Here is a 12050-nt window from a genome sequence, read left to right as displayed (position 1 = left end):
TTTAAAGCCATAGTATGACATCACGTCACATCTCACGAATACCTCAAATATCATAAAGCACATATCAGCCCACTACCACTGAAAGAATCATGCCACATAGTACATGGTTCCCTATCACTAAATACGAATACATACACCATTAATAATGAATGCAGTGCACTACGATTTTTGTGTTAGGTTATGGTAGTTACGTTGCCCGTGTGCAGTTAGGATTTAGCAATAGACACCAACCCATGCAGTCGCCGTACTGACACACGATATACCTACACATGTGAACAAATACGACCGAAGACTAGGCTCAAGCAATGAAGTAAATCTTTTTTAGAGTTATAAAACATGACTAACAAACAGCTGAATAGCATATCCCGCAATCTCATTTCTGAAAGGATAGGCCTCATCAAGACCTCGATTTGACCTATACAGGATGTTAAGGTTAATATAATCATAGCGGCAGATGATACTAACATTATGAGCGGAAGCTATTGATTTAGCCTTATAATTAGTAAGCTGGTATTAGAACACAGATAACAAGCCAATAGTTGACAAATCACTACTGAGATTGCTCGAGATAACGCTGCATGCTGTCGACAGCATGTAGTACTACGAGGGGCCCTCTCACCAAGACACCCACATGCATCTTCAACATTATTACAGCAACAGAACAATAACCAGAACCTCCAGCCATTGACGAATGAAAATGAAATGAAGTGACCATGCAGACTTGGGTATTGACAAGCCGCAAATCTAATTACTGACATGCTCGGTGACTACCTGGGGAAACGTTGATATTGAAATGCAACGTAGCATTTCGTGATCCCTTCACTGCCACACACATATAGTCTCCAGAGTCTGAGATTTTGGCTTTGGGAATGCGCAACATTGAGTGACTGATTTTATATCTCGGCCAACTTAAAAGCTTGTTGTCTTTGTAAAAATACACTGGCACCCTCGCCGAGCCAGGGACATCGCAATTAATACGGATCGGGGATCCGACCTTGAAATTCCGCGTCTTTCTCGATGCTTCAATAGATTTGGAGCGAAACAGAGGCGCTACATAATGTTCGGAAAATATAATTTCGCCCCAAAACATAAACACATGCAGGAACATACCTGTTGGTCTTGGCTCTGAACTTGTGACAGTAGCGTTAGAAAGAGGGGAACATTCGACGAAATCATGATAATTAAGAAGCAAAAATAGAATAATGTATTCCCATGTCCGGATCATGCTCGCTATCCACGCTTGGTTGGCCAAATGAACGAAAGTATATCCGAGTAAAAAATGTATAAAACAGCGTTACATGTCTTCGGAAAACAGATCTGTTTAATCCGATGTCATTTATAACATATGACCTGAAGGGAAATGAAGTTTGTTAAAGTTACACTACATGCTTATATTAGAATCATGGCTGATCTGGCAGCACTCTGGTCTCAGCCACAGAGTGTCACACTGTTACCCATTGGATGTAGGATCGAGATACATGAGACTTTAAAGCATGTTGTGCTAAAGAAAAAGGCCTTTTTTCTCAACATGGTAACCGAACAATGCCCGTGTTTTTAGAAGGTGATAGGAGAGTGAAACACCAAAGAATGCAATACTATATCTGTCTGTTTGGGTTTGGAGGCCAGGAAGAACAAGTGCAGTCATTGAGTATCGCGGGATAAGTTATTGCTATGGCGATACCCGAAAAACGGAAAATTTTGACATAACAATAAACATCTTGACATTTTTTGACGTTAACAAACTTAATTTTGACAAAATTTAGCCCTCATGCATGCAAATTAGGCGTTTTCGCACATAATGTTAGAATTGTGCTACTTATATTCATTTCTGGTTGGAACTGGCTGTCCTTACAAAGTAGTTTGGCCTGAAAAAACTTTTCGACTTGAAAACTGACAACTTTTACACGAAAAAATCTTTATTTTTACGAAATCTGGACCTGAATACCGTAGTTACATCACGCGTTATGGTAGAAATATTTAAAATTTGCTCTTCCGTAGTACAACGAAAGGTACTGGTCAAGAATGGAGAAAGAACGTTCAACAGCACTCAGCAGTTGCTGGCAGGCAACACTGAAGTTGTGCGTACACTGCTGGTGACGAACCGTGTTGCTTTATTCTGACAATGTGGTCAGACATCACAATTTTCATCATACGCTTCATGATATGAGAGCCAATGCCCGTCTTGCTACGGTGAGGATATTGCAGTACGTTGAGTATAACACCATGTCAATCTATTTGTTTCATTTGACCATTTATGATTCACAATGAGCAGACCATGGGCCGTCTACACTCTACAGCGGTAACCTATGAAGTAGGCTAGGCTACAAGATGTGAAATCTCAAATGATAAATTCACCGACAGTGCAAACATCTACGATACAAACAAAATGTGAGTTACAAAAAATTGACTTTGTAAACAATTTTGACAATTTTTTGACCTAACGCTACAATTTTGACAAAATTTTGAATTTTTTTGCAATGTCAATAAAAATCGCCCAAGTCATTACACATATAATAGTAACATTTTTGCTTATACATCAGAGTTCTATATTTCACTATCGTTCACAAAAAGCACAGCAGCAGTAATGGTATTACAGCAGCATTGCCAATGCTGCCAAACTCTTACCAACATGGATTGAAACATTTCCTCACACATTACTAGTTGGATAACAACGCAACCACCTCGATATTTGCGACATCAATCAGATTTACACCATGGTATTCATGCTCATTGCTCATAGCTCACCAACAGACAGCTATTGAGAGACGGGCCATATATGGTACATTACATAACTACTTTGAATCAATATCCAACATGCAAGTACCGATTATTATACTGCGATGTCGAAAGATTTTTACGGAGACCTTTTATTCAGTACAGAATAAGTGCAGAGAAAAATTAAAAAGGAGGGGTCAAACCATATCAGAACAATCAATAGGAATTTCATTTTGCACATTATAGGCCTACTTCAGAAACTTGGAAAACTAACTACTCCCTGAGTCCCTGTAGTGACTTATGTGGATAACATGACATCTAGGTCACACAATCAATCTAATTTCAATCTCCAACTCAAACTCTCATAACATTGTTTCAAAAAATAGTGCCCTATACCTCTGCAATTTTTCATTTTTCAGCAAAACTGCCGTACCGTACTCCGATATCACTTTGAAGCAAAAAACAAGCACTTTGCGCTTCAGTAACATCTTGGAAAGATCACTTCTCTGTAGTAGAATCAGCACTGCCTAAGTGAGTTGATTGGAATTACATCCAAATTTACGGTAAATCTCACTGTCTACTATACCTGTACGCAGTCACTGAACGCACAAACCATATAAATGCTTTATGATCATTCAATATCAGAACTGTAATATGCCTGTATGCATTGAACTTCATCAAAATGAATTCTTCAGAAACACATCTAATGCCATGACCATGGTGCTCAAGAACTACAAATTATAGGCCTACACGAATTGGCTGTTATGAAGCGACAAGATAACAATCCCTAATAATATCTCTCTCTCTCATAATCTACAAAATAAAACCTAATACTTGATCATATCATCCCCAACCAACCACATTCCCCATGGTCAAGACTTGGTGCATCAAACTAAGGTTGCCCTTAAAACTTCAATTCAATTCAATATATTGCTAAAAATTTCATTATTTCAATAGGCCTACACCACAAGACTGCGATACAATGGAAGATAGGAATGTGTCGAAACTACTTGGGACTACCATTCAACTGTTGAACTGGATTGCTAGACATTCTTGGCATCGGTAAAACTGTACGAGAAGTAGCATGTGGCCAATAATGTACAGTATTCTAATAGAAGTACCGGTGTCTCGGAAAAAGAAACTTACAGTCCTAATCTAAAGTCGTAGCAACCCGTGTCATCACGACATGTTAAGGGCATACTATGTTATTCAATTCACGTTTTTTTTTTAAATCATTGGGTATGTTATCATCAACCTTAAGGATTTAAGGGTTCGTTAGCTTGGTAATTTCCTACAAGTATAGGCTAGTCCACCTCGAGAAAATGTTTGGGCATCGTACATAGGAAGTATTATAAAGGTGACTTTCAGTGAAATCAATCACACCGCATCAAACAATCAATAAACTGTGTAACCTACTACAACTGGTTTTAACTACAACTGCATATATCATAAATACCAAAAAAATATAATATGTGCGATGGCTTGGATGCGCGAGGTTTGGGACCTTTGTGTCGTGAACGGTCATAAAACTTGGATATAGTGGAACCAAATGAACACAATTACAGATTAAAGTCGAATGAAATGAAATAACAGTCAAAGTACAACTATTTTCTGACACCCACTAACTAATCAAATGTGATTGAATAAGTCCACATTTTGAAATGAAACTGTGACTTATACGATAGTCAAAAAATGAAACGCAGCGGGTTTTGTGGATAGGTTTACAGTTATCCTCCTTCAGGTTTTCCACTATATCATGAAATCATACTTTCTGCCTGTCTGCCATGCCACTGTCTCCAGGAAACGATGCACTAAGAGAAATAGCCTACCTGCCGCTTACCTGCTTGGTGCTTGCCCTATTCTACGGTTTTCGACACGGTGTATGCTATAAGGGTAACATTCGTGAAAGTCAGTCCATATTTACCCATCATTTAAGACAAATTGAAGTATATAAACCTCCCATGCGCTTTACCTCCTACTATCCCTAAAAGATTACACGCCCAGCTGTGCTGTGCTGCGATTGTGGCTTGACGGAAGGCCAAGTGACCGAAAACATTTCGTCGCAGTCGCCTGTGTCGAGAGCTCTATCTAGCGTGCGCTAGATGGGAGGTGGTCACACTCATAATCATTGATCAAGGTTCAGTTCAGTTTAGTCTCAATTCAGTTAATAAATATTTTATCATTTTATTACACAAGATTGCTATACCACGAAAAGATAGGAAGGAGTCGAAACCACTTGGGGGAGTCGTTAAATCAGACATCCACCTGCGCGTAGATCAGTGATTTCCAACCTGGGTGCCGCGACTAGGGCTGGGCAAAATCGAGTACCTGAGTGATTCGATTCTGAATCACGTATTACGCTTCGAGTCGAGTCGAGTATTCGAGTATCACTCATTAAGACGTCACAACATAATGTACTTTATCAAAGTTGAAACATGTACCTTTTATGCGACCAAAAAGAACATAATGCCTGTTATCCGTCACATTAAAGATACTTTGGTATATTTTCTACCATACCGATTTCATTGCACTTCTTGGCAATGTTGTGAGATGATCATGACTTCGGAGATGTGTTATTTTTAGTAACGTTCGTAGCTTTGTACTATATGTTTGGTACGCTGCGACACGGCCAATCAAGTTTTCAAGGCTTACTCAGTGGAAATAGTTTCAAAACTATAATTCTCGTTATTAAATTAACTTTCAGTTGAGAGGAACGTATAATTTCAGTACTCGAAATAATCGTGTTTTACTACTCGACTCGAATCATTAAAATTAATACTCGATTCAGATTCGAGTACTCGAATCATTGTGCCCAGCCCTAGCCGCGACACCGAGGGGTTCACTCTGGGAGTCGGATTCGCGAAGATGCTGATCTTTTACTCCGTGGATACAGCTTCCCAAATAGGCCATGAGTTGGTATGTTGAAAGGTGCTGACCTTGTTATATTTCTTGGTTAACAAATTAGCCTACTAAGTTGAGAAGTTGGTCGCGGAAGATTTTTTTTTCAAATCAGAAATTGGGTCGCGACCATTAAAAAAGCTTGAAAACCACTTGGGGGAGTCGTTAAATCAGACATCCACCTGCGCGTGGATCAGTGATTTCCAACCTGGGTGCCGCGACACCGAGGGGTTCACTCTGGGAGTCGGATTCGCGAAGATGCTGATCTTTTACTCCGTGGATACAGCTTCCCAAATAGGCCATGAGTTGGTATGTTGAAAGGTGCTGACCTTGTTATATTTCTTGGTTAACAAATTAGCCTACTAAGTTGAGAAGTTGGTCGCGGAAGATTTTTTTTTCAAATCAGAAATTGGGTCGCGACCATTAAAAAAGCTTGAAAACAACTGGCCTAGATCATGTAAATAAGAGGCATGCTCGCTCAGTCGCACAATCGTACTCTCAGCAGTATTAGCTTCTAACGAGGATGTAGCATAGTCTTATAACTAACTTCGACAAAGGATTAGGAGTTATCATGTCTGACAACCATTCAAAAAACTTCCTGTATTTGTGACGTAATAGGCCTACTCAATTTCGACGGAAATTACAGCAGAAAGTTAGCTGTCAGTAGAATGTTATGCGCAAATGAAATGATTACTAGCATGCGCTTGACATTACAGACTTCAAGACTTTATTTTCCTTTCTTATTATCCATTTTATCTTATCTCCTAGGATTTTTCATTCGGTGTGAATGTCTTACTTTGATGTTATTTAATAATTATTATCTGTAGGGCAGGAGATTTCAACACGCGGCCCGCAACATCATCGATTATGAAATAAATTACTGATATGGTATTGCTACATACTAATATAGCTACATAAGCTCTCTCAACGCACCGTGTCTGTGATATTTATTGATAACTCATTCTGGTTTCTGGATACGCTCGAGTGGAAATTTGTACTGTTAATCGGTATTCGTCTGATGGACTCTGGTTCAAGACAATCCCGCTAGGTAGTACACTTATAAAGAGTGTTACACTCATCACCACTAACTTGAACAGATCGCGACAAGGAAAGGGAAATTAAGCCACGAAAAGTGAGTTTTTAACTAAGTGTGGAACAATAAATTAGCTTTCGCAGAGATACATGGAAACCCAATATGTCTTATTTGTCGAAGAACAGTTTAAAACGACATCACTGGCAGTTTCATCCGGAGTTCAAAGTACATATACGCCACCTCTCAAGACAAAAGTTAAGGCTAGTTATAAGTGTCAAATCCAGCAATCCATGAACAGATCGCGGCAAGGAAAGGGAAATGAAACCACAAAAGCTCAGTTTTCAACTAAGTGTGGAACAATATATTACCTTTCGCAGAGATACACGGAGCCCAGATGTGTCTTATTCGTCGAAGAACAGTTGTCGCAACGAAACGAGGAAGTTTAAAACGACATCACTGACAGTTTCATCCGGAGTTCAAAGTACATATATTTACCTCATCTTTAGGGCTGGGCATAATCGAGTACCTGAGTGATTCGATTCTGAATCACGTATTCTGCTTCGAGTCGAGTCGAGTTTTCGAGTATTACTTATTATGACGTAATAGCAGTATGCATGATGTCAAAGTTCAAATATGACCCTTTTAGGCGGCCACAAAGAATATAATGCCTGCTATCCATCACATTGAAGATACTTTGGTATTTTTTCGACCATACCGATTTCATTGCACTTTGTGACAATGCTGTGAATTAATCGTGACTTCAGAAATATGGTATTTCCAGTAACCTTCGTATATTTGTATTATCTGTTTCGTATGCTGTGTCACGGCCAATGAAGGTTTGAAGGCATCCGCAGTGGAAAATACTACCTAAACTAAAATTTTCGTTGATAGATTAACTTTGGGTGGTGAGGAGCGTCTATTTTCAGTACTCGAAAAATCGTCTTTTACTGCTCGACTCGAATCATTAGATTCATTACTCGATTCAGATTCGAGTACTCGAATCATTGTGCCCAGCCCTACTCATCTTAAGACAAAACGTTGCTAGTTAAGTGTCAAATCCAATTCAATTCCATCCGATTTAGTGATATAAATTTCATCATTTCAATATACCACAAGACTGCGATACAATGAAAGATAGGGAGGTGTCGAAACGACTTGGACTAGTCTTCGAAATCAGACACGCACCTGACCTTGACCTATAGGCGATGTAAAAATGGAGACATGCACATGAATGAAAAGCATTCCATATTTCAAGGCATTGTTAAAATTGCCGACACTTTGCAGAGGCATAGTTCAAAATTGCTTGGCATATTTCTAAAGCCAAGACGTCAGCTAGAGAAATGGAATTTGAGAACACTTTATCAGACTGCGAATTCGTGTTTCCGGAATTTAGCAACAAGGACAACATTACTTGGCAAATCTTGAAGTTACAGTTGTCTGATTCAACCGTGTGCAAATGAGTAACAGTAATGTCAGTCAATCTTTTTTATCGTAGTTTCTGAAACAAGCTGCCGCGTAGGCTACTTTAGCCTAGCATCGGACGAATCCACCGACTCCACGGACATTGCATAGCTCATAATATGGGTGCATTTTCTCAGAATGGACATTTTCACAGAGTAAATGCTGGCAGGGCAAACGTCTGGAGGGGTCACGGCCCAGCTGTTTTGCAATGACGAGCTTTTATCGAGGACCACTCAAAAACATCAACTTAACAAAGCCGACTTTTGTAATTATTGATGGGGCTCTACCTCCAGCCATAGTGGGAAAAGGGGAAATCGGCTTGATTTAATTACGCCAGTGGGACATAACATATTCACACAAATAACAGAAGCTGCAAACTTGCGAACGATATCCACTAATGCTTAATTACAGTGAATTCAATAGTAACCTACGACCGCATGACAATGATGTTCTTCATATCTTGAGTTGGTGAAAAATATAACCACCTATAATGCCACACTCATAATTTGGATTCCCTAATTTTTTTATGCGTCGACCTTGTTACCATATTTTCCCACTGCACTCCTGAACAGTTCAATCAGCACGCTGGTTGAAAACCACTGGTATGAATACATGACTAGCTGTTTTTTTTTCTTCTTTCAAATGCGTATACTTTATGCCAGTGGTTCTCAACCGCCATGCCGCGGACCAGTGTCGGTTGGGTTCGGGTCAACATTTCTGCCGGTCCGTCACATGTATTACAATATTTTTATCTCAATCGCAAGATACAGGAGCTTGGACGCTTGTCCAGTCCATTAACTAGAGAAGTGGAACATCAAATTTTAACTTGATTTATAAATGTGGAAAGTATTTTTCTGCATTGTGTCGTAATATAGATCCATTTCGCATTTTGGAATATATGCCAGGTGTGTCCTACCTTTTTGGAAATTAATTACATGCAGTGTACGAATAATTGCACTGGCCACTTCGTCGTCGATGAGCTTTCTAAGTCATCGGCAAGTTTGCAGATGGCAATGAGGTGGCGATTAGGACTGTGGGAAATGGGCGAAAGTGGTGACCTATTTTTCATTCTCAAATTTCGGATTGATGTTGATTTTTTAAGATTCCCTTACCCAAGACCTAACCCTAACCCCAGCGCTGTAGAATATAGCCAGGTCACGTCAATACTTATCGGCTTGAATCGCAACGGTCGATTTTCTACGTAGATATTTACAAGTTACGATTGTTCCAACGGATGCCACTAAGCAACAGGCGCTGTTCACTGAGACGATAACTGCTTCCTTGAGTACGGCATTTATACATTACTCATTAACGATACGCTTCAGTATCATAGCTATAGATTTGATAACTGGAGCACAGGGGGTTTGGCGACTTTACAGATATTGGGAGTGAAGAACTGTGTTAACGAGTGTGCAACTAATTGTAGTTCACAGCTATGTGGCAAGATGATACAGAAGTAGTGTGTACTCGATCCGGCAAGGTGAAAGGGAAATGCACCAAGCTAATTGATGGGGCGCCTGTATATACGTACAGGAATATTCCGTATGCAAAACCACCGACAGGACATTTACGTTTTATGCCACCAAAACCGTAAGTTAGCCTTTCATATAATCACGACATGAAGGTGCTGAATAGGCCGATAAATGCATTTCTTACAATATATATCAATCAGCAGTGGTTCTTAACTGGATTGTGCCTTCTCTTGGGTGAAGTGATTATTGCGAAGAGTGGGGGTACGATCCACAGCTACAACGCCAGTGGGTTGCGGGTTCGAGTCCGACCGAGGTCGACTCCATAACCCCTTTCTAAATCTTGCAGGTATACCCTACCCAGGCTCCTTGTCATCCGATCCGCGTATGCTGTATCTTCAAAGGGCCTAGAAGTGGGCCTATAATTCGGCAGAAACGGAATCATAGTAAGGGAGGTATCAGCTCGGTGCAAATGATCGATGTAGTTGAAAAACACCATGAATGCTGCAAGGGGCGCAGCGTAACGCTCTCTCAGTAATGTTGTGTTTTAATATGCAATATTTTAATCGTCATGGTTGCGTTATATAGAATCCAAGTACACAACCGTGCAGTTGAGACTCCAATCCTACTAATACAGGATCACCGTCCGACTATAACCCGCAAGCTAGTGTGGAGCGTATCGACGAATTCTCTGGTCCTACTCCGATCCTGTTTTTTAAAGCTCTGGTCAGACTCCGGTCTGACTCCTAGGCCGGATTTTAGAAATGACTGTGATCCGCTCCGAAAAACTCCAATTATAATTACCTACTCACAGGTTAGTATTGAATATTGATTGAAATAATGCAAACAGGAAATTGGACACTCAAAGATCAATCTCATTCCTTATCTGAAGCAATTGTGCGAACTTGGACTTAGCATGTGGTTTATTTCCATGAACGTTACACTTTAACAATTGATTCGAGGGTGGAAGAGGATAAGACTGTCCTCCTCTTAGAAAAAGTACTGATCCAGATGTCCAATCCGGCTCCAGTCCATGCTCCACCCTACCGGCGCCAGGAGACAACTATGTATTAAAAGTAACAGCAATTCCAGCTATTCGTTTAACAAATTGCAGGGAAACACGCAAAGTCATGGTCTCTATCTCAGGTATATCCTTGAAAAACACATCCGTATGCACTGCCGAATATCATGTTTGTAACCAAGTCACAAGGCTCCGAGTCACAAGTCAATCTCACGTTTTTAGTTTTGACTTGAGTCAAGTCGAGCCATTTTCAATTCACCACCGAGTCAAGTCCGAGTCAAAGTCAGCGAGCAGAGGGTCGAGTCATATGACTTGGTACATTTGTGTATTGACTCGACTTGGACTCGAGTCACTACGCATGACTCGAGTCGAGTCGAGTCATTTCCGTATTTCGATAAAATGACTCGAGTCAAGTCGAGTGATCAGAAAATCGTGACTCGAGTCATTACAACCCTGCCGAATATGCCCTGTGAATCTAACGAACGTAGCTTTGAAACCAGGTCATTTCCGCACTTGCTGGACCGGATAGAAGACATAAGCTATGTGCACAGGAAAAAAGTATAGTCAAGTAAATTACCTAAAAATCATTTGGGGACAATGTACGTTTTTTGCCATGGCAACTTTTTCAATTTCAATGGGGTATTGCTTACAGGGCATACGATGTGTTCAACTATATTCACTCCGCGGGGTGCTATTTATTTTGAGGCAGTTGTGTGATTTGTCTTCCAAAATCAATCCTATCCTTCCCTATACAATTTGTGTAAGAAGTATTTTCAATAATCAGGAAATTCTGATACGTTGGATCTGTTATAGCTTTGGCGTCAAAAACTGATGAAATTAGCCATGGACCGACTATTTACATCCTCTTCCAGCCTGAGATGCGCAACATGCGTCTCCCCCAAATACGCACGTCGCACATATCCTCTAAAATATTATAATAAGGTATTTCAAACTACCCCGCAGTCTTTCCAGCAATTTCCGTCTATCGTCATAGGAATGTGACTCCAAAAGTTTCAGAACCACTGATATAAATCCTACGATCTCATAATGATTTCAGAGCCGAACCATGGGGTAGTATTCTTGATGCAACATCAGTTGGTAACTCTCCTATGTTCCCAACTTTCTTCGATGGGATGTATGATGCTATATTGCCGCAGATACCGCCGGATACCAAGCAAGTAGTTCATGATGAGGATTGCCTGCATTTGACAGTCTACACTACAAAACCGACGAAAGGTGTCAAACTCCCGGTAATGTGTAAGGTCCATTAACTATGAAACGACATTGGACCTATATTATATTAGGTCAATTTATGAACTTATACTATTCCATGGGTTATTACTAGGGATGGTGTGAACATGAGGTTCACGTTCACAAACGAACCTTGGTAGGTTCTGCACTGTGAACCTTTTTCATATATTACAATTTCCACTGCATTTTAACAACTTGGGTT

The 12050-nt window shown here is 40.2% G+C and overlaps 1 protein-coding gene across 4 annotated transcripts in view; it reads right to left on the bottom strand.

Annotated features, from left to right (window-relative positions):
• LOC145453209 (fibroblast growth factor receptor-like) overlaps positions 1-1379 on the bottom strand; it is a 44380-nt gene extending 43001 nt beyond the window's left edge. For 3 of the 4 annotated variants that reach the window (XM_080331183.1, XM_080331182.1, XM_080331184.1), the window contains exons 1-2: positions 1111-1379; positions 772-1050 (exon numbers count right to left, since the gene is read on the bottom strand). In XM_080331183.1, the coding sequence (XP_080187309.1) occupies positions 772-1050; positions 1111-1225 (394 nt within the window). In that variant the 5' untranslated portion in view covers positions 1226-1379. The remainder of the gene's footprint in view (positions 1-771; positions 1051-1110) is intronic. The other variant, XM_080331185.1, reaches the window with a different exon arrangement.
• Between the last annotated feature and the right edge of the window lie 10671 nt (positions 1380-12050).

This window comes from Botryllus schlosseri, chromosome 13 (genome assembly GCF_051294905.1).
Source record: "Botryllus schlosseri isolate E-star chromosome 13, Bs_hap1, whole genome shotgun sequence".
Classification (NCBI taxonomy): domain Eukaryota; kingdom Metazoa; phylum Chordata; class Ascidiacea; order Stolidobranchia; family Styelidae; genus Botryllus; species Botryllus schlosseri.
The sequence above is the reverse complement of the archived record's forward strand: the minus strand, read 5'-3'. Positions and strand labels throughout refer to the sequence as shown.